The 20522-nt window shown below is 39.0% G+C and overlaps 1 protein-coding gene across 1 annotated transcript in view; it reads right to left on the bottom strand.

Moving 5' to 3' along the window:
* Positions 1-2683: 2683 nt before the first annotated feature.
* CFAP91 (cilia and flagella associated protein 91) overlaps positions 2684-20522 on the bottom strand; it is a gene marked incomplete at both ends in the record, with an annotated part of 34464 nt that continues 16625 nt past the window's right edge. The window contains 9 exons of the mRNA XM_084232672.1: positions 2684-2835; positions 5585-5676; positions 6157-6305; positions 7634-7855; positions 12156-12302; positions 13769-13840; positions 15515-15631; positions 15943-16085; positions 17285-17467. Of these exons, the coding sequence (XP_084088798.1) occupies positions 2684-2835; positions 5585-5676; positions 6157-6305; positions 7634-7855; positions 12156-12302; positions 13769-13840; positions 15515-15631; positions 15943-16085; positions 17285-17467 (1277 nt within the window). The remainder of the gene's footprint in view (positions 2836-5584; positions 5677-6156; positions 6306-7633; positions 7856-12155; positions 12303-13768; positions 13841-15514; positions 15632-15942; positions 16086-17284; positions 17468-20522) is intronic.

The raw sequence follows: 20522 nt of genomic DNA, 5'->3' as shown, positions 1-20522 counted from the left end.
TGTCATTGAAATGACTTTACCATAGTATAAGTGCTGCATATAAGTTCTGCTGTGCCTTGAAATTTTAGGCTGGATTCATTTAAAAAATTACCAATTCTGTACAAAAGCTAATTTCCATAGTCATTCTGTGTTTTAAAATTAGTGGTTAAGGGTAGCTTTCTTAAAGAAACTTGGCCATTGTTAAGTCATTGAACACAAGTGTGGCAGGGAAAGTCAGGATATTCAGCTATTTTTGAATAGCTGAAAATAGCCACACATTAAAAAAAATTTTTCCATGGAAGGATAAATTAGCAACAGTTGAATCCATGAGACTGAATGAAGATCACCATTGACACTGCTGGCTAATTTCTACAAGACAGATTCAAACTAGTGAAAGGGTACCTACCAAAAACCTAAAACGGGGCCTCCCCTGGTGCCGCAGGTGGTTAAGCGCCGCGCTGTGAAGCTGTCCGCAGCCTCTGCAGCACAGGTTCGATCCCGGCTGGCCAGTGAGGGTCCCACATGGCACGGCAGACCTCTCCTGTCTTGCCCGCTGCTCCCCTCAGCAGTGTATTTCATCAATCTGCCTGTTCTGTTCCCCGCTCTGTCTCTGGTGGGTCCTCTCACCTTCCCACGCATTTGGCTTGTACCCCGATTCTTGTATAAATAAATAAATCTTTAAAAAAAAAAAAAACCTAAAAAGGACATTCTGTGGGGGGAAATGTCATCTTTTGGCTGGGTCACAATCCATTGTCCTACTCCACACAGACTTATAAAGTTTTGTTGGTTTCTCTTCCTCTTAGTAAATAAAATTCCTCTGCTTTTCATAAGCCTAATTCTTAGCAGGTGCCCATGCTCAGCCAGTGCTCCCAGGAAGAAAATAGCCAGCAGCCTCAGGCCAGTTAGGAAAGACTCTGTCCTTGCTACAATTTAGTTTACCTGGTTCCCTCTATTCCCACAGCTCTGTAAAGCCTTTAAAAAGATGGCATTTATAACATACCTATTATTTTCCCTAATCTGTACAGCTATCCTACATAGAATCAGAAGACACAGCTATTTTAATTTCTGCTGTTATTTTTTATTTTATTGTTTCCATCCTTTTATTTTTGCTTTGCCATCTAATTTCTCGAAAAGGATACTCCGTCTTATTTTCACCTTATCAAATATCACTTTAAGATTATAAAGTGCCATAGTAGCAGCATTCCACAAACTTGACACATAGCATTTTTGTCATTTTTCTGTTCAAAAATATTTTCTAATTTCTATTCTGATACTTTCTTTAATGAGCAGGTTGTTTAAACCGGTATTTCTTAATTTCAAATATATTGGGATTATCTTGTAAGTGATTTCTAGCTTCACTGCATTTTAATCAGAGAACGCAGTTCGCATGATTTCAATTCTTTGAAATAGCTGAGACATGCTTGATGATAACGTATTGTCAGTTTTTGTTAAATGTTCTGTGTATGCTTGAAGGGAATGTGCATTTTGCAGTTATTACATTCTATAAATGTCTATCAGGCAAAGTTTCTTCAATATGCATCTCAAATTTTCCATTTTTTACAGTTTATATTCTGCTTACTCCATCCATTCCTGATATATAAAAATTTCTCAGCATTATTATAGATTTCTCTACTACACAGTTATGGCAAAGCTAGTCAACATCCAAACCTTCTGAATGCCAGCCTAAAACTTCTCTGTCAACTTTAGCATCTTCCTGTCGTCTGATAGCACCGTCAGGCCACAGTAATGGGCACCATGTGCCTGCACCATGAAAGGACTGAGGGAAGAGTTACAGCCAAAGGGTTTATTCCTTTCCCCCTTCACAGGAGAATTTTACTTTTAAGTGACTCCCTGTGGGTCAATGAAACTACTACTAGGCAACACTGCTTAAGGTATAAATGACCCCTAAATGCTACCTCTAAGTAGCATCTGACTGGAAAGAATTACGGCTACTAAGACTTACTAGGAAACCATGCCTTTAAACGCTCCTGAGTGCCTATTTTTGCGACTGGGTAAATGCAATCTGAGGACCCTAGAAGCGCTGCCTATGGAACTTTATAAGAGATACTAGTCTCTGAAGCATATAAGTCAGGGCTGTCCTTGCACCCACCCAATCTGATTCTCTTTTCCTTGCACCTGAGAGCTAAAGAAAATATATTCTGTGTGTACAAGGTCTCACAGGGAGAGAAAAGCCTGGCACTGCCCTGCTGGAGCAGATTGTTACTCAAATCATACCAAATGTGGCCTATGGTGGGTAGTCCCATGAGTGTGACTGTTTAGTTGAGACCAAAACCTGGTGGGCACTGCAGAAATCATCTGGACGAGGACTGGGCAGACTGTGCTTAGAACCAGCACAATGCGTTAGGCAAGATATATCTTCTCTACCTCCACAGAAACAAGTTTTCTTACAACACAAACATATTCTATAGCTATATTTGTGAAGGAGCACAGCCACATGCTAAAAGAACCTATTAAAAAATAATTTAGAGTCACAAAAGTCCAACTGGTATAATATCAATGCTATACTCTAATAATTTAAAGTCAATTCCATCATCTAGATGAAAAGTGCCAATTTGAATGGGAGAGCTTATTTTTTTCTTCAGCAATGGACAATCTGTTCACATTATGATTGTCAGAGTTCAGCTGAACAAGGTAGCTTGTCCTTTCTTCCTCTCCTTTCCTCCAGATAAAAATCAAACTCACCTTAGCTGCTTTCCTCACTTTGAGTTCCTTTCTCAGCTTCTTGAGTTCCTTCCTCATTTTGCTGCTGTTCAGCAGCCGCTCTGATCATGGCTTCCGTGTGCCTGTGGATGATCTCATGGGCTGCAAGAATATGCTTCCGCTGTGCGTTCCTCACTGTACCAAAGTGACAGAAGAATGTTTACTCTGAAAATCTGAATGAAATCATGCCCAAAGATTTTCAAGGAGTGATGACAGAAATTGTAATTTTGAAAGCCACATATTCCCTGGCTGATGGCTGACTAGGTTATATAAGAACAACCTGCTCTCCATTTTAGAAGAGTACCTTAGGCAACCACACCCAAATCGTATTACTGCTGTACCCTCTGTTCCCACTCTTTGGTTCCGTCCAAACCTATTCTTCCCTACAGACTTGGCTCCACTCCACTTCTCAGCAGCTTCCTGACCTGGAATGCCTGCACCCCAAATCCTACCCTTTTTGCAGAGCCCAGGTCAAGTTCCAGCTCCTCTAGGGAGTGTCCTCTGACATGTCCGCCATGTCTACATTTGCTTCACTCTAGTTTCTACCAACCCATTCAACATCCAAGGACTGCATCTGAGTTATATTTTGCTTTCTATCTAAATGGTAAATGATTTAAAAGTACAGGCATTGTCTCATACTACTCTCTGGGCCTTAGTTCCTAATACGGAGGATACTTGATTGACGATGATTTTCTAAGTTCATGGGTTTAAGAGGATGGTCCTAGCTCCATATTTTAAAAATATTATCTGCATTTAGTACATTAAGCTTCCCATGTCCCCTGAAAAGGGGCAATCATGATGATGATATTAACAGTTAGCAATTGTCCTTTTTTTTGTGCCAGTCCTGTTTTAAGCAGTTGGCATATAATTATTCATATAAACCACCCACATCCCTAAAATACAGCATTACTAATATTCCCATTTTCAGATATGGGATATGAGATCCAGAGAGATTACGTAATTTGCCCAAAATCATAAAGCTAGTAAAGAGTGGTAAAATGTTCTGCAAATTCTGTGCTGTTCAGGTATTAGCTAGTCTCCATGAGGTAAATCAGTCAGCAACCCATAGAGCCTAACAGTAGTATAGCTGAAAAAAATGGGGGTTTGAAATTATACAGATCATGGTTCAAATTTGAAAGTCATATAAAGTCCTTAAGCAATAATTTCCTTAACAGAAAAATAAGAACACACAGCTGTTGTAAGAAACTGAGATAACGTCCTTTTTTCAAACACTTGGTACATTGTCTGGAACTTAGCATACGTTTAAATGTTGGCAGTTACTGTTATTTTACATCTACACAGGTCTCTTAAATGTTTGTTTTTCTAATCCAGCAGCTTTCAAAAATTAGACATCTTAAAATGGCCTGTATGCAATATTATCTTAATTTTGGGTAATATAATATGTATGGTTTTATTATATTTGGTAAGAGAAAGAGAGGGTCCTAGTGTGTATCCCTGCCCATTTGACTTCCTTGATTTTGCAGAAGTACAAAGGAAAAAGGCTAAGGACTTGTCCAGATGAATTCTTTCAGATTCTTCAGATCAACGGCCCCCTCTGGCTCCTTCCCTGCCCTCCTAGGAGCAACTGGGGAAAGTAGTTACAAACTAGTAATTATTAAACTATTTCCTCCTCTCCTTCAATTCCCTCAAGGGGAATTAATCTGAAGCAGGCTGATATTACTTCCCACCTAGAAGTAAAAAAGGTTGCATAATTTCTCAAGGATCTGGTAAACACAAGATCACTTTAATAATATAAGGTGACACAGAAATGTTATTTGATCTAAAATTTTAATTTTGTTAATAAAGGCACTATCATGTACTTGTGATGAGAACATGAATTAGAAAAATCTTTTTTATCTTTTTTATGTGGGTAATCTAGTAATCTATCAAAACATGAAATGCCCAGCATTATATTGCTAGGAATTTACTTTCAGAAGCATGACCTGGATATGTGCAAAATACATGGACTGCAGTACTGCTAATTATAGGAAAACACATCAAACTAAATGCTTATTACTAGAGGCTACTAGTTAAAAAATTACAGTATAATCAGTTAGTGGGAAAATAAGATTTCTTTTTTCCCTTCTAATGTATTAGAACATCACCATTCCTTTATCCTGGGTTGGGTGATCTGATACATTACACACTTTTCTTGTAAACCTGTCCACAATGCCCCTGTATAATTCTAAAACCTTCTGAGCTGTTATTTACTTCAGTTTGGATCTTCTCCTGGTTGCACCTTCTTTCCTTCTGGGATGAAATCTGTACCAACAGTCTGAAAGTTCCAGAAGAATATCCTTCTTTCTGCTGTTCCTATTTTTTTAGACATATTTTTCTCTCTCCCTTCTCTATTGACTGGAAGCATCAATTTTCAAAAACATTCCACTTTCGACAAATGATGGATGAGGATATTTATACTGAGATACAATCCAGCAGCAAAAGACGATGTTCATGGCACCAGCTGAGCAGCAGGGAAGATTGAGGCCCTCCAGGCATCCCAGCTCCTCAGCACCCACCCTGCGAGTGCTATGCCTCCTCCAAAAGGATGCTAGTTTCAAATTCCTGCCTGCCCTCAACATTTGTTCTTTGCTTTAAAAAATTAAATCACAAAACACACCTCTTCTGGAAGCTTGGCACTGCCTCTTAAAGAAGGTTTGGACCTTGAGACACTGTCAAACTTGTTAGACCAACACCCATTTACTTTAGAGGTGATTATATTCTGGAATCAGACAGCACGAAGAGAACTTGACAAACGTCAAACAGAAAACAATGATTCTTCTTCAGAAATTTTCCTAACTTAAAACTGCTCAGTTATAAATCTCTTAGTTACTAAAAATATATCTTGAAAAAAAAATCTTAAAGTGAAGCATTTACATTGGCTTACCTTTTTCTTTGACAAAGGCCTTCTGTACTTCTGGGATCAGGAAACTATAAACCAACTCAGCAACAATTTCCTCTGACTGAAGATGAGTCCGACTGAAAAATGAAGCAACAAATTAAACCACTGCCTTTGTTGCCTTGTTTGAGCTGCTGCCTTATTCTTAGACCCTCCTTGCTTGTGTAATATGTGCCATTGCTCAAATCCCACCATAGTCTTTGTCTCAATTAGGTGATCTGAAATCTCAAATTCCTGGTGAGCTTGGTTAACTCCATGGAAAATTGAGATTTGACCATGTAATTCATTTACCCTGCCTGACAGGGAAGGATGTTAGCGATAGAACTTAAACACGGACGCCTAAAACACCAGGGTGAAATGAAGTCCAAGTAATACTGCACATACAGTTTACTGCTGCCATATAGGATTTGGCTCTAAAGAAATACACTAAAAACGAATAAACAAACAAAAAACACTGGCATGGGATATTTATCTTTCTACTTGATGGTCAAATCTCACATTCTTGAAAAAATTATGAGTAACAGCAAATGGACTGTCCATTCTGTTCCCCTGGTGCTTACCGGTTTTCCATTTCATAAGCAATGTCATTGATTTCCTGAGCTATCTTCTCAATTTCTGCCCTGGCTTGTTCTTCTGCCGTATTCTCTTCAGTATTCAGTATTATGTCTTCCAAATAGGATGTTATAGTACTTTGGTGCACTTTTACCACCTACAAAACCCCACAAAAACCCCAGTTATTGAAAATAGCAATAGTAAACAAAACAATAATAAACAAGACCCCAAAATGTACAAACATTGGTTAAGCTTTTTTTTAAGTGCATCAATTTCCTTTATTGAGTCAATGCTGTCCTCACTGATCTTTTTTTTCATCTTAACCATCTATCCAGTCTGTTTCTGATTCACCTACATATTCTGAGCAGCCTCTCCCCACTAGACGCCCCCCGCCCCCCGACCATCTACCCCATTTCAGAATTGCGGTTCTTCCACCAGAAGGTGGGCAATGCAACATGGCAGGAAGGTTCAGGCTTCAGAGTCAATGGCCTTGCCTCAAGATCCTGGCTTTGCTCTTGTCAGCAGTGGGTCCCATTTGCTTCCTTCATGAGAGTCAACACACCTTCTAATTCTACTCTTATCTGCATGGTATATGGTAGTTACGCTCCAGGACAAAAGTGCTCACGTCGGGTTTTCCCTCCCAAGGATCCTACAATGCCTTTGTGTATTACCTAGCCTATACACATTTACTGAGTACATTCAAAAACGACTGTCATTTCATACCATGCGTTTCCTTCGTTTTGACTCCTTACAAGCCGCTCCAGTCAGTGTAAGGCAAATTAGTTTTCAGGGTTTTCTGCCCTCCCACCATTAGGATTGCCCTGCCTGATGGGGCACCTGCAGTTGTTATATTATAGTGCTGTTTACTTCTGTGGGCCGTGGAGGAGTATTGGGATAGTCACCAAGAGAAGTAGGAGAGGAGAGAGGCAGGAGAGAAGAGGAGAGAAAGGAGCCAGAGAAGCCCAGAGTGAAGACTTGCCTGGGGCCTGGAGGCCTCCTGGCCTCGTGGCCCCCCCAGCACCCCTGCCTGCCGTGTACCCGGTTGCTGCAATGCATGTAAAGCTCAATAAAAGCCTGAGAAAGCCACCGAGGGCTCCAGGCCTCCTGCTTTACCCAGTCTGTTGGGTTCATAAAACCTGCTCCCCGGTGGCGCAGCGGTTGAGCGCTGGGTCGCGAAGCTGCCCGCAGCCTCTGCGGCAACGGTTCGATCCCCGGCTGCTCCCCGGCCACCAGAGGAGGGTCCCACATGGCGCGCAGACCTCTCCTGCCGCCCGCTGCTCCCCTCAGCAGTGTACTTCGGTCCTTCTGCCTGCTCTGCTCCCCGCTCTGGCTCTGGTGAATTCTCTCACCCTCCCGCGCTTTTGTATAAATAAATAAATAAACAAACAAACAAACAAACAAATAAATGACTCTTTAAAAAAAACAAACAAAAAACCTGCCCAGTGACCACCCTGCCCCTATAGGCAACCAGCGGCACCCACCGACCTGCTTAAATATCTCGTCCTCTTCCCGCAGGCGCCTCTGCTCCACCTGGCGCCGGCCGCTCTCCTCGGCTTCGCGCATCCTCCGCTGGCGCTCGGCCAGCATGGCGAAGGCGTGGACCCGCCGCTCCTCCTGCAGCCTCACCAGCTCCTTGGACAGGAAGTCCAGCATGTCCGCCAGCACCCTGCCTTCCAGGCCCGCCAGGTGGTTTTCAACAAGGGACACCTTGAAAATAATCATATCCATTAATGGAACAAATTCCATGAGAGAATATGTATGAGAAATTTTGTGCCATACATGGTAATCATGAAAAGCTGAGAGAGATTTTTCTTGAAGTATATTTTAAATAAGAGTAAGCTAACTTAATTGTGGCATATTTTAAATAAAACCATCAAACTTGAAAAAAAAAAAAAAGAAAGGTGACTTTTATGATGAGGTGCTGGGTTACCCAGAGCTCTTAACAGTGATTTTTTTTTTTATTTTTATTTTTTTTTTAGATTTATTTATTTATTTATTTATTTATTTATTTATTTATGCAAGCACTGGGTACAGTCAGAAGCGCGGGAGGGTGAGAGAATTCACCAGAGCCAGAGCAGGGAGCAGAGCAGGCAGAAGGACCGAAGTACACTGCTGAGGGGAGCGGCGCACGGCAGGAGAGGTCTGCTCAACCGCTGCGCCACCGGGGAGGCCCCTCTTAACAGTGATTTTGCCATGCGCTTAGTTTTTATTAGGAATACTGTCTCTGGACTGGCCACGTCCCAAGGAATCTTACTAGGAAAACTTAGGACACAGATTGAGACATGAGAAATTACATTGCTCAGTCAGCCACTGATGGATTCTATCTGCAGATTATGAAGAGTGCTTAGCAAAAAAATCCTTTTAGTAAACACACAAAATGTCTTTCTTTCCCCTTTCAGTCTTATCCTGAAAGTAAAGTGTATTTGCCCAGACATGAAATATCAAGGCTTTTATTAAAAGATAGTATTGGAATGTAATAGAAATTCACTCATGATTTTTTTTTTTTTTATGCTTGGTCCATTAGTACAAGTTTGGGAAATTTTAAGAACTTGAATAACATGAAAGTAGAAAATTATGGACATTTTATTCTTTCCAATGACTTCAAAGTAATTAATTACCTTTGAAATAGGAAAAAGCTTATGTCTATAGATCGCCGAGGTTAACCAGGGACCTGGTGTTCTTATCCAGAAATAAGCCCCAGTATCTACTTACGCATCACTCTGCCCTGGCTTTGACATGGAGAATAAAAGTATTTAAAAAAAAATTGTATCCTTTGTAAAACCTGGAAACAACCCAAATGCCCAAAAATAGACTGGATCAAGAAGATGTGGTATATATACACAGAAGAATAAACATTATTAAAATGGCCATCCTTCCAAAAGCAATATACAGATTCAATGCTATTCCAATCAAAATTTCAATGTCATTCTTCAAAGAAATAGAACAATTATTGATGAAATTCATATGGAATCACAAAAAACCCCGAATAGCCAAAGCTCTCCTGAAAAAAAAAGAAGGGAATGGAGGCATCACACTCCCAGACTTCAAACTCTACTACAAAGCCATAATCATCAAAACTGCATGGTATTGGAACAAGAACAGACATACAGACCAATGGAATCGAATAGAAAATCCAGAAATAAACCCACAGATTTATGGTCAACTAATCTTTGACAAAGGAGCAAAGAATATGCATTGGAGCAAAGAAAGTTTGTTCAATAAATGGTGCTGGGAAAACTGGGTCGCTACATGCAAAAGAATGAAGCTTGACCACTACCTCACACCATACACAAAAATCAACTCAAAATGGATTAAAGAACTAGACATAAGACCTGAAACCATAAAATATATAGAAGGAAATATAGGCAAAACACTACATGACATGCACCTCAAAGACATCTTTACAGACACATCACCCAAAGCAGTGATAGTGAAGGCAAAGATAAACAGCTGGGACTACATCAAATTAAAGAGCTTTTGCACAGCAAAAGAGACAATAACAAAAACAAAGAGAAACCCCACCAACTGGGAGAACATTTTTGCACCCAACACTAATGATAAAGGACTGATCACAAAAATCTGCAAAGAGCTGATGAGACTCAACAACAACAAAGAAAATAATCCAGTCAAAAAATGGGCAGAAGAGCTAAAAAGAAACTTCTCTGAAGAGGAAATGCAAATGGCCACCAGGCATATGAAAAAATGTTCAACATCACTTGTCATCAGGGAAATGCAAATCAAAACTACCATGAGATACCATCTTACACCAGTGAGAATGGCACATATTAAAAAAACTAGCAACAACAAATGTTGGCGAGGGTGTGGAGAAAAAGGAACTCTTCTGCACTGTTGGTGGGAGTGCAAACTGGTCCAACCACTGTGGAAAGCTGTGTGGAGATTTCTGGACCTACTAAACATAGAGCTTCCATATGATCCAGCAATTCCACTCCTAGGTATTTACCCAAAGGACACAGAAACATCAATTCCAAACAACACCTGCACCCTTATGTTTATAGCAGCACTGTTTACAATAGCTAAGCTTTGGAAACAATCCAAATGCCCAAAAATAGATGACTGGATCAAGAAGATGTGGTACATATATACCATGGAATATTACTCAGCATTCAAAAAAGATAAACACATGCAATTTGCAGCAACATGGATGGCGCTGGAAGGGATCATGCTCAGCGAAATAAGCCAAAAAGAAAAAGAAAAATACCGGATGGTCTCACTCATAGCAGGAATCTAGAAAACTTAAATAAGGGACCAGGAAAATGAATAACTATAAGAAAGTGAAAATCAAAATCAACAAAAAACTATGAACCAGAGACACTTTTAGGGGGGCGGGGGCGGGAGGGGAGGGATTGGGGTCAGAATGGGGGGGCTGCAATTGTATGGGGAATATAACAATAAAAAAAATATATAGAGAATAAAGCAAGAAAAAAAAAAAGAAAAAAAAAAAAAAGAAACCTTGACGAACCAAGGAAGACATTTGTCCATTGAGTTCCTGCAACCTGATGCTTCTAGGGTACTAATTGTGCTTCCTGTCAGGATGAAAAAGCAGTTCTGCCTCCATCATTTCCAGGACTCTTGTAACTTCAGATTCAGAGACTCCAGTGTCTACACTTTCTTTTTTTTTCAGGTATCTTTACTATATTTCACAGTCTGTGACTTTCTTCCTCTTCCTTCTTCCCCTATCCCAACTTCCCAAAAGTCAGCAACAATCCACAGTCCTGCCACCATGTAAATGATGGCATTGTACCCATTTTCAAGCTGCTTACCTTTTATGCCCAGTTGCCAGCACAAGTGTTACATGTGTTACTAAAGTTGGGTCATATTAACTTTGCAATAAATTTACTTCTTAACAACAGTAATCTCTGTGCAAATTGATTCTATTCACACTGATTTTTTGATACATGAAGAAGGTAGTAAAAGTGCATCTACACTGTAGTCAACAACAACAAAATCTGGATAGATATAAACAAAGATCAGAAGAGAAAAGGAAAAATTTTTGCAGTTGTTGGGTCAGAGATGCAATTACCAATTGTTATCAGGAGTCTCAGAGCCGAGAGGTCATGATGAAAGTCACAGAACATTCTGAGATACTAATATATTTAAAATGCAGTTTGACCAGCATGAGCTATAGACAGCTCCAAAACTTATAAGTAAGCACTGATATTTTAAAATAAATCTCATTTCTCATTTTTTATTGCTTTTATTATTCATTCTGTTAAGCTCCCACTAACTAATATTTAGATTCACCAAATATTTAAGAAAAATTCAAAGGGAAAAGCCTTCTAAAAGGTGGGTTTTTTTGCAAATAAAGGAAAAAAGACCAATCGAGTAAGGGTACATACCATTCAAATATTGGCTGCAGCAACATTGTTTAAAAATGTTGCTTTGTAGAACAACCACATGATCTAGTAATCCCACTTCGAGATTTTTACAGAAGAATATGAGAACAATAATTTGAAAAGATATATATATATATACCCTTGTGTTAACTGTAGCACTAGTCAACAAATGGTGATTTTTGTATAGAAAGACAAGGGACTACTACTCAGTCATCAAAAAGATGAAATCTTGCCATTTGTAACAACATGGGTGGATAGTAAGGTGATTATCCTATGTGAAATAAGACAAGGAAAATACTGTATGATTCCACTTATTTGTGGAATATAAAGAAAAAGCAATCAAACAAACAAAACCTTATTCTAACAACACAATGGTGGTTTCTAAAGATGAAAAAAGAGGAGAAGGAATAGGTGGAGGGGGGCAACTGGCCGGTAGACGATGGTGTAAGATATGTAGTTGCTGAGGTGAGAAGCTGTACACTTGGAACCAATACAGAGTTGTAAACTAAAGTTACCTCAATAAAAAGGAAAAGGAAATAATTGTTGAACGTGATAGAGCCACAGGATTATGGGGGACATTTCTTTCGTGTCATTTCATTTATTGTTATTATAAGAGTGAGAAAATGTAATAAGAAAGTAACAAAGCAAAGAACCTTGTGTTCATGCAAGTTCCTCTGCCGCTGTAAAGCCAAGGTCACTTGCTTCTCAGCTTTCTTCACCAGCCTGTCATCTTCTTGTAGTGCGTGGCTGGTGCGCAGTTCCTGGATCAGCTCCAGTCGCTTTTCTTTCCCTTCAAACATCTGTGTCAAATCAAATCAGAGAGATTTGCAAATCAGCCTCCCTTGCAGCAGGCACTAAGATTTGCCTGCAGTGAGCTGTGAGGCACTTGTCAATAGTGGGTTCCACACTGCCTTTTGGGACCACAGCAGGTTATTTCTCAGAGCTCAAGTTCAGCCCCCTTTTTACACCTTCAACTCCCATGAACTTAGTTATCAGCTCTTTATTCGATTTTCTTAATTGCCCCTCAAAAACAGGGAATGACTATGGGGTCACACTAAAAAACTAAAACCTTCCCCTCATTTTTGTGTTCCTTCCCTAAGAAGAGTGGGATAATACATGTTTTGGTCATGGTTTCTTTTCCAGGGGCTCTGCCGCTGGTCTGTAATACACAATATGCTGTCTGAACTTAACTGCGGACTTCCTGGGAAAACACTGAAAGAAGAGTAAATAATGCTGTACACAAGAAGCTTGCCCATCTTTCCTGGACTTTCTCATCATAAATGAATCTCTTAAGAGTTATAGCTGTCTGGGAGAAGATAATATCGTAGCTAGGGGTTTTCTGTCAGTCTGTTTCTTAAATTAAAATGTGCTTGCTCTAACACCAAAATTAATGTGATTAAGGCTTTATAGTCAGGAAGACCAGTGTTGAATTTGGGGGTAGTTAACATAATGTCTCTCTGACGCAGACCACCTGTCTCTGAAAAAGAGTTACTGATAGGAAAGAAAGTAAGATGAGATATGTCAAGCAAAGAATGTCTAATGTGGACATATAGTAGGAGTCCAAAAATAGTTCATATTATTTAGCTATCTCATTTTAATTCAGGTGTTACTGGTGCTACACAAAACTCAAAGAACTGTGTTATGACTATGTATAAAATTAGGGAATATAGGAGCCTCCCTGGTGGCACAAGGGGTTAAGATGCAATCTATGAAGCTATCTGCAGCCACTGCAGCATGAGTTCGACCCCCAGCCAGGGAGATACCCACATGGTGCAGCAGACCTCTCCTGCCTTGCCCGCTGCTCCCCTCAGCAGTGTTTTCAGTCAATCTGCTTGTTCTGCTCCCCACTCTGTCTCTAGTGAATCCTCTCACCCCCCCCACCTCTGGCCTGTACCCCAATTCTTATATGCATGAATAGATAAATCTTTAAAAAAAAAATAGGGAATATACACTTAATTTGTGATGCTTTAATAGTCAAAGTTCAGATAAGAAAAATGCTGGATTTAGTAATCCCAAGGATTAGAAATTAGGTTCACAATGCTTTAGTTACAACTGGCAAATAACAGCAAGTCCTTCCTCTTTTCTCCTTGACATTGTGCCACCTAGCTGGGCAAACTGGAAGGGAATGAGTAGTTAATTTAAGAGTGTAGTTCCATGGGACAGCAGAGTGCAAGAGAGAATTCACTTCAAGGAACCAAGCACAAATGCAGTCTACAAATCTATTCTCAAAGGAGAAACTCTGGGCCACTGGTTGGGCCCTACAAACCATGTTCTGAACAACTCTTCCCCGGAGTAACTTTTGAAGGTAGATCACAGCCATTTCTATATCTTCTTCTTCCTAAAAGAACAAAGACAGAAGCAAGCAGTTTGAGAACAGCAGCAAAAAGCATCATATAATTTTTGAAGACTTATATCAAACAAAAGACACTATGCTAGTTACCAGAACAATTTAAAGAGAAATAAAACACTATCCCCACCCTCACTGAACATATAGCATTTTATATGTCACTTGCTGTACCATTAATATTTATTATTTTTCATCATAAATATCATTAACAAATCATATCAAAAGCAAAAAATTCACCCACTGTCATGCAGTAATACCTATAAATTAAGTCATTTTTGTATTTTATACTTCTATTCTCCTTTTCAGCAAAATCTTTATATCATCCCTTTTGCAAATGTTATTCATATATTATCATGAGCAAAGAATACTGCTAGTCTGACAGAGTCTAGATTGTCTCAGAAGCATTTAGCTAAGCTGGTAAAGTCAGAATATAATAGGTAAGATTAGCCATTCACAAAAATCACCTTATATAACTATGTGAAAAAAGCAAAAGAACAGTCTGCAAATCAAATTAAGTTGCCTCTGAATGCGAAAGAAAGCAACAGTCATATAGTGATATTAATATATGTAAGAGGGGTCAGCACAGAGTCTAGAAAGGGGGGTGCTGTCCAGTCTGTGGGGGCATTCCAGAACCTCCATAGAGGTGATCTATCAGAGGCATTAGTGAGATTTCCCTCCTTCTGGCAAAGTCCCACAAACTGCTGAATACAATTTGGCTTTTGTAAAAATTGCCTGATACTGGGAGCTCATGGGCTAACCCGACAGGCTTATAACATCCCCTTTACAACTGCTTTTGTAAATACATTTTTCATCACAACAAATACGCTGTGGCATCTCTAGCCGTTTCCTCTATGTTTGTTTAGTCTTAGTCAGTCCTTTAAGTACTAACTGACTGATACATTGCCCAAACTGAGTCTGAGGATGTATAGGTGAAGGTCTAGCCCTGGTCAGGGTGACTCTGAGTGAGCCCTCCCTCAGAGGCCAGCCTGGCTTGGTGTCACCTCTAGCGTCTCTTTCCTCACCGACTCTGGCTGTCAGCAGCCACCTCCCAGCGTGGGAAGATAGTGATGGTAACTGGTCATCAGTTCATCTTCTTATTTTATTGACATCTGTGTAGATTACCTTCTGATGCCCATTTTTCTTGGGAAGATTGTTTTTTCTTTTTTTTTTTCAAAGATTTATTTATTTATTCAGACAAGAACTGGGGTATAGGCTAGAGGTGCAGGGGGTGAGAGGATTCACCAGAGACAGAGTGGGGAACAGAACAGGCAGACTGACTGAAATGCTGAGGGGAGCAGCGGGTGAGACAGGAGAGGTCTGCTGCGCCACGTGGGTAGCTCCCTGGCTGGTCGGGGATTGAACTTGTGCTGCAGAGGCTGTGGATAGCTTCACAGTGCTGTGCTTAACCCCTTGTGCCACCAGGAAGGCCCAAGATTGTTTTTGCATTGTGTTTTTATTCTTGAAAAGAATTTGGGCTTAGATTTCATTTCATTTTGTAGGCTTTTGTGTGTGTTTAATGTTTGAGACATAAGAATAATGGCAACAAATAGAGATCTTGAGAAACTAACACTATTAAATTAGGTTTGTTTTGAACCCAAACTATCTGAAGAATAAACTGAGAGCAATATTGAATTTAGCGTTTCAAACGAAACGTTTCATACTTACATTGGAACTCATTTCCAAAGTTGGGGTTGGAAGCCGAGGTTGAGGTATTGGTTTTCTTTGAAGAAAGCGCAGAGGTTTACTTGGTTCAGGAACCTTATTCCTCTTATCCAACAGTGCCTGAAGTAACACCAACTAATGTCAGTTCTCATCTTTATTTTCCCCCACTGCGACACCACAGATCAGAACTTCAATAAGATATCCTCTATGGCTATGCTCAGAGAAAGTTGCTACAATATTCTTAAGGATAAGTTAACCACTGAATAAACACAGTACAGACTGAAAGTGTGTCTAGAGGGGAGAAAGAATGTAGGGCTAGATGTTGAGAACCATGGGACACTGCTGCCCAAGACAAAGTGCAATCTTTAGAGTGCTGTACCCGCTGCAAAAGTCCTACAAGAAGCATTTTATCTTCCAGCTAAAGATGATACCTTATGAACTTCTGCCAACTCATGGTCCATCCTTGCCGCCCTCTTTAGGAAACCAGTTTTGGTAGTTGTGACTTTGGGTTTTGGAGGTTTGATTCGGGGTTGTGTTACAAAATCTGGGAGACATGACTCAAGTTCAACTAATCCTGTGGAGAAGTACATGTTTTTAGTATCTGGCACTTAAATTTACCATTTTGAAAGTACATCATTAATTTTATTTTTTTTAATTTTTTTTTTAAGATTTATTTATTCATGTGTACCAGAACCAGGGTGCAGTCCAGATGCATGGGAGGGTGAGAGTATTCACCAGAGACAGAGCGGGGAACAGAACAGGCAGACTGACTGAAATACACTGCTGAGGAGAGCCGCGGTGAGACAGGAGAGGTCTGCCGTGCCATGTGGGATTCTCGCTGGCCGGCTGGGATCACCAGCGCTGCAGAAGTGGCGGAGAGCTTCACAGTGCTGTGCTCAACCGTCTGCTCCACTGGTGGGGGTGGGGGGATGTCCTATTGTTAATTTTAGTAACTGTTAGCCAAGTGGTTTCATTTGGAATTATTGCTAAATTGTATCTTATATAATTGAATTGTCCCCAAACTGAAAAGCAAATTTCTATATAATTATATCATCTTTTCAGTAACTTAGTATGTAAAATGAGAAATGCATCCAAAAATGAATACTGTCCTACAAAAAAGGAATAAATTTCACAATAATATTCAATAGAAAGTTGATGGTCGTGTGATACAAGGCACCACCATTCTACAGTAAGTATATACTCACTGCTCTGAAGAAGGTCAGTCAGAGCTACAAGTTCAACAGTGTGGTCTTCAACTCATGATCTTGGCTATGTGATGCTTCAACTTGTTAAGTGAAATTTAAATAATTTAAATAAGCCTCTCTTGGCATGTATAATAGGTATTTCCCTCTCCATAACTGTATCCCTGGCCACCCAGTCCCTCGTTGCCCCCTAGCTTTCTGGCATTTCTCCTCAAGGGCTGGCTTCATGATATATTTCTTGTTTATTTCATAATCTAATATAAATGCTTTTTCTATTTTATTTTTGCATAATTTTGATTATTAGTGTCATTAAACACTCTCAAATGTTGATTGTTGACTATACACCTTGATTAAACTGTTGAATAGTATACACATTTATTTGAGTGTTAGTAGTTTTTACTTGTTTGTATAAATTACTTGATGAATAACATTCAACGTGTTTGCTACTTCTTGAAAATATTTGTATCTGTCATTTAGTCTTTAAATTTCTAGATTTAAGATTTATTTATCCATTTATCATCATTTATATTTCTAAGCTACCCTCTTATTTGTAATTATGTAAATAGCTTACCTTCATAGGTGTTGAGATAGTGGTTTTTCACTACAAATTCCTCTGAGTTGTTGTCTGGGAAACGGCCGAGGCGAGACAGAGGTCCATAGACCTGCGATGCATAATCAGTATAATCCTTGATGATATTTCGTCTCTCCAACTTCCCTTCTATATTCTTTCCCTTTGCCACAAGTTTTCTGATTGCTAAAATAAAATATACCACCATGACTGTCTCCAAAATTTTGTTTTGAATGCTCCAAACGCAGAAGAGTAAACCAGTTTCAGTTTCATTCACAGGGCAGCTACTGAACTGTATAACTTTCATGGTCATCACTCGGCGTAGCCAGAATATTAACACTGAAAACAGAGGCCTGTTATCTGTGTGGCCTGGGTTGTCATGAAATAGGCTGAAGGAAGTGACAGAAGCTGGATCTTTAAGTGTCCTCAACTGTTATTAATCAAAAATCTCTCAACTGCATTCTAAGGTTTGGGTCAAGAAGAGGAATTCATTAAAAGTTTGTTAAATGAATGAGAGAAACTCAAAAGAACTGTGAAATACAAGTTCAATGGAGATAGGACAACTATTCTCTCCTAGGAGAATAATTAAAAGGGAAGAAAGACTATAGGTTCTTTAATAATCTCTGTTCATCTTGGTTATAACCAGAATATATCCCAGTTTATAGCTTTTGGAATTGTTTGGCAATCAGAGGGAGAAGGTTAAGCAGGGCATATTACGAGTGCACTCACATCAGGAGTCATGCTTATGACCACCTCCTGCTCCTTTCATTTCAATCCTATCCAGACCCATCCCCATTTGAAGGTTCTACACTGTGACTCTCAATGAGTGTAAAATCATATTTCAAGATTTGAAGTCACATTGCAAGAGCCACTTGCAAGGCAGCTTCCACTGCTGCCTTGTGGATATTGTTTATATTTAATCCTCACTGCTTCTGTGTATGATGTGGGGTTTTAAGATTAAATAAAAAGGGTTTACATGTCATCATTTATTCATAAAAGTAAATATTGACAGAATACAAATGTATAGCCAGCAGCTAGTTAGGAGTGATTTAATCACATGAAGGAAAAGTTAAAAGTTTACTAAAAATAGCTTTTAAGGAATTAACTTATTTTTTTGCAATTGCTTTACTTCTGCTAGAACAATAATAATTTGAATTTTTAAAAATGTGCTTTAAAGATAATATACATAGAGAACCCCAAAAACTCCACAGAAAAACTAATTCAACTCATCAATCAGTTCAGTAAAGTGGCAGGATACAAAATCAAGACGCAAAATTCAGTAGCCTTCCTAGACACAAACAATAAATCTGAAGAAGAAGAAATCAAAAAAACCATCCCTTTTATTATCGAAACAAAAAAAAATCAAATACTTGGGAATAAATCTAACAAAAGAGGTAAAGAACCTATACAAAGAAAACAATAAAACACTGTTAAAAGAAATAGAAGAAGACACAAAGAAATGGAAAGACATCCCCTGCTCATGGATCGGAAGAATAAACATTATTAAAATGGCCATCCTACCAAAAGCAATATACAGATTCAATGCTATTCCAATCAAATTTTCAATGTCATTCTTCAAAGAAATAGAACAATTATTGATGAAATTCATATGGAATCACCAAAAACCCTCAATAGCCAAAGCTCTCCTGAAAAAAAAAAGAAGGGAATGGAGGTATCACACTCCCAGACTTCAAACTCTACTACAAAGCCATAATCATCAAAACTGCATGGTATTGGAACAAGAACAGACACACAGACCAATGGAATCGAATAGAAAATCCAGAAATAAACCCACAGATTTATGGTCAACTAATCTTTGACAAAGGAGCAAAGACTATGCATTGGAGCAAAGAAAGTTTGTTGAATAAATGGTGCTGGGAAAACTGGGTCGCTACATGCAAAAGAATGAAGCTTGACCACTACCTCACACCATACACAAAAATCAACTCAAAATGGATTAAAGAACTAGACATAAGACCTGAAACCATAAAATACATAGAAGGAAATATAGGCAAAACACTACGTAATTTGCACATCAAAGACATCTTTACAGACACATCACCCAAAGCAGAGATAGTGAAGGCAAAGAAAAACAGCTGGGACTACATCAAATTAAAGAGCTTCTGCACAGCAAAAGAGACAATAACAAAAACAAAGAGAAACCCCACCAACTGGGAGAACATTTTTGCACACAACACTAATGATAAAGGACTGATGACAAAAATCTGCAAAGAGATGATGAGACTCAACAACAACAAAGAAAATAATCCAGTCATAAAATGGGCAGAAGAGCTAAAAAGAAACTTCTCTGAAGAGGAGATGCAAATGGCCACCAGGCATCTGAAAAAATGTTCAGTGTCACTTGCAATCAGGGAAATGCAAATCAAAACTACAATAAGATACCATCTCACACCAGTGAGAATGGCACATATTAAAAAACTAGCAACAACAAATGTTGGCGAGGATGTGGAGAGAAAGGAACTCTCCTGCACTGTTGGTGGGAGTGCAAACTGGTCCAACCACTATGGAGAGCTGTGTGGAGATTTCTTGACCTACTAAACATAGAGCTTCCATATGATCCAGCAATTCCACTCCTAGGTATTTACCCAAAGGACACAGAAACATCAATTCAAAAGAGCACCTGCACCCCTATGTTTATAGCAGCACAATTTACAATAACTAAGCTTTGGAAACAACCCAAATGCCCAAAAATAGATGACTGGAGCAGGAAGATGTGGTCCATATACACCATGGACTATTACTCAGCATTCAAAAAAGATAAACACATGCAATTTGCAGCAACATGGATGGAGCTGGAAGGGATCATGCTCAGCGAAATAAGCCAGAAAGAAAAAGAAAAATACCAGATGGTCTCACTCACAGCAGGAATCTAGAAAACTTAAATAAGGGACCAGGAAAATGAATAACCATAAGAAAGTGAAAATCAAAATCAACAAAAAACTATGAACCAGAGACCTCTATGGGGGGTGGGGGGCGGGGAGTGGAGGGATTGGGGTCAAAATAAGGGGATTGCAATTGTATGGGGAATATAAAAATAAAATTTATTTTTAAAAAATGTGCTTTAAAAATGAACAGTTTAAATTACTTTAAATGTGATTACATTACTATTCTTAAATGTGTATATAAATTGATAATTTATATATATAATTACTATATCATTTTAAAAGTAATTAAGTTATATTACATTTTTAAAGTAATAAGTTATATTATAAGCTAATCA

Source organism: Talpa europaea (assembly GCF_964194135.1).
Source record: "Talpa europaea genome assembly, chromosome: 4".
NCBI lineage: Eukaryota > Metazoa > Chordata > Mammalia > Eulipotyphla > Talpidae > Talpa > Talpa europaea.
The sequence above is the reverse complement of the archived record's forward strand: the minus strand, read 5'-3'. Positions and strand labels throughout refer to the sequence as shown.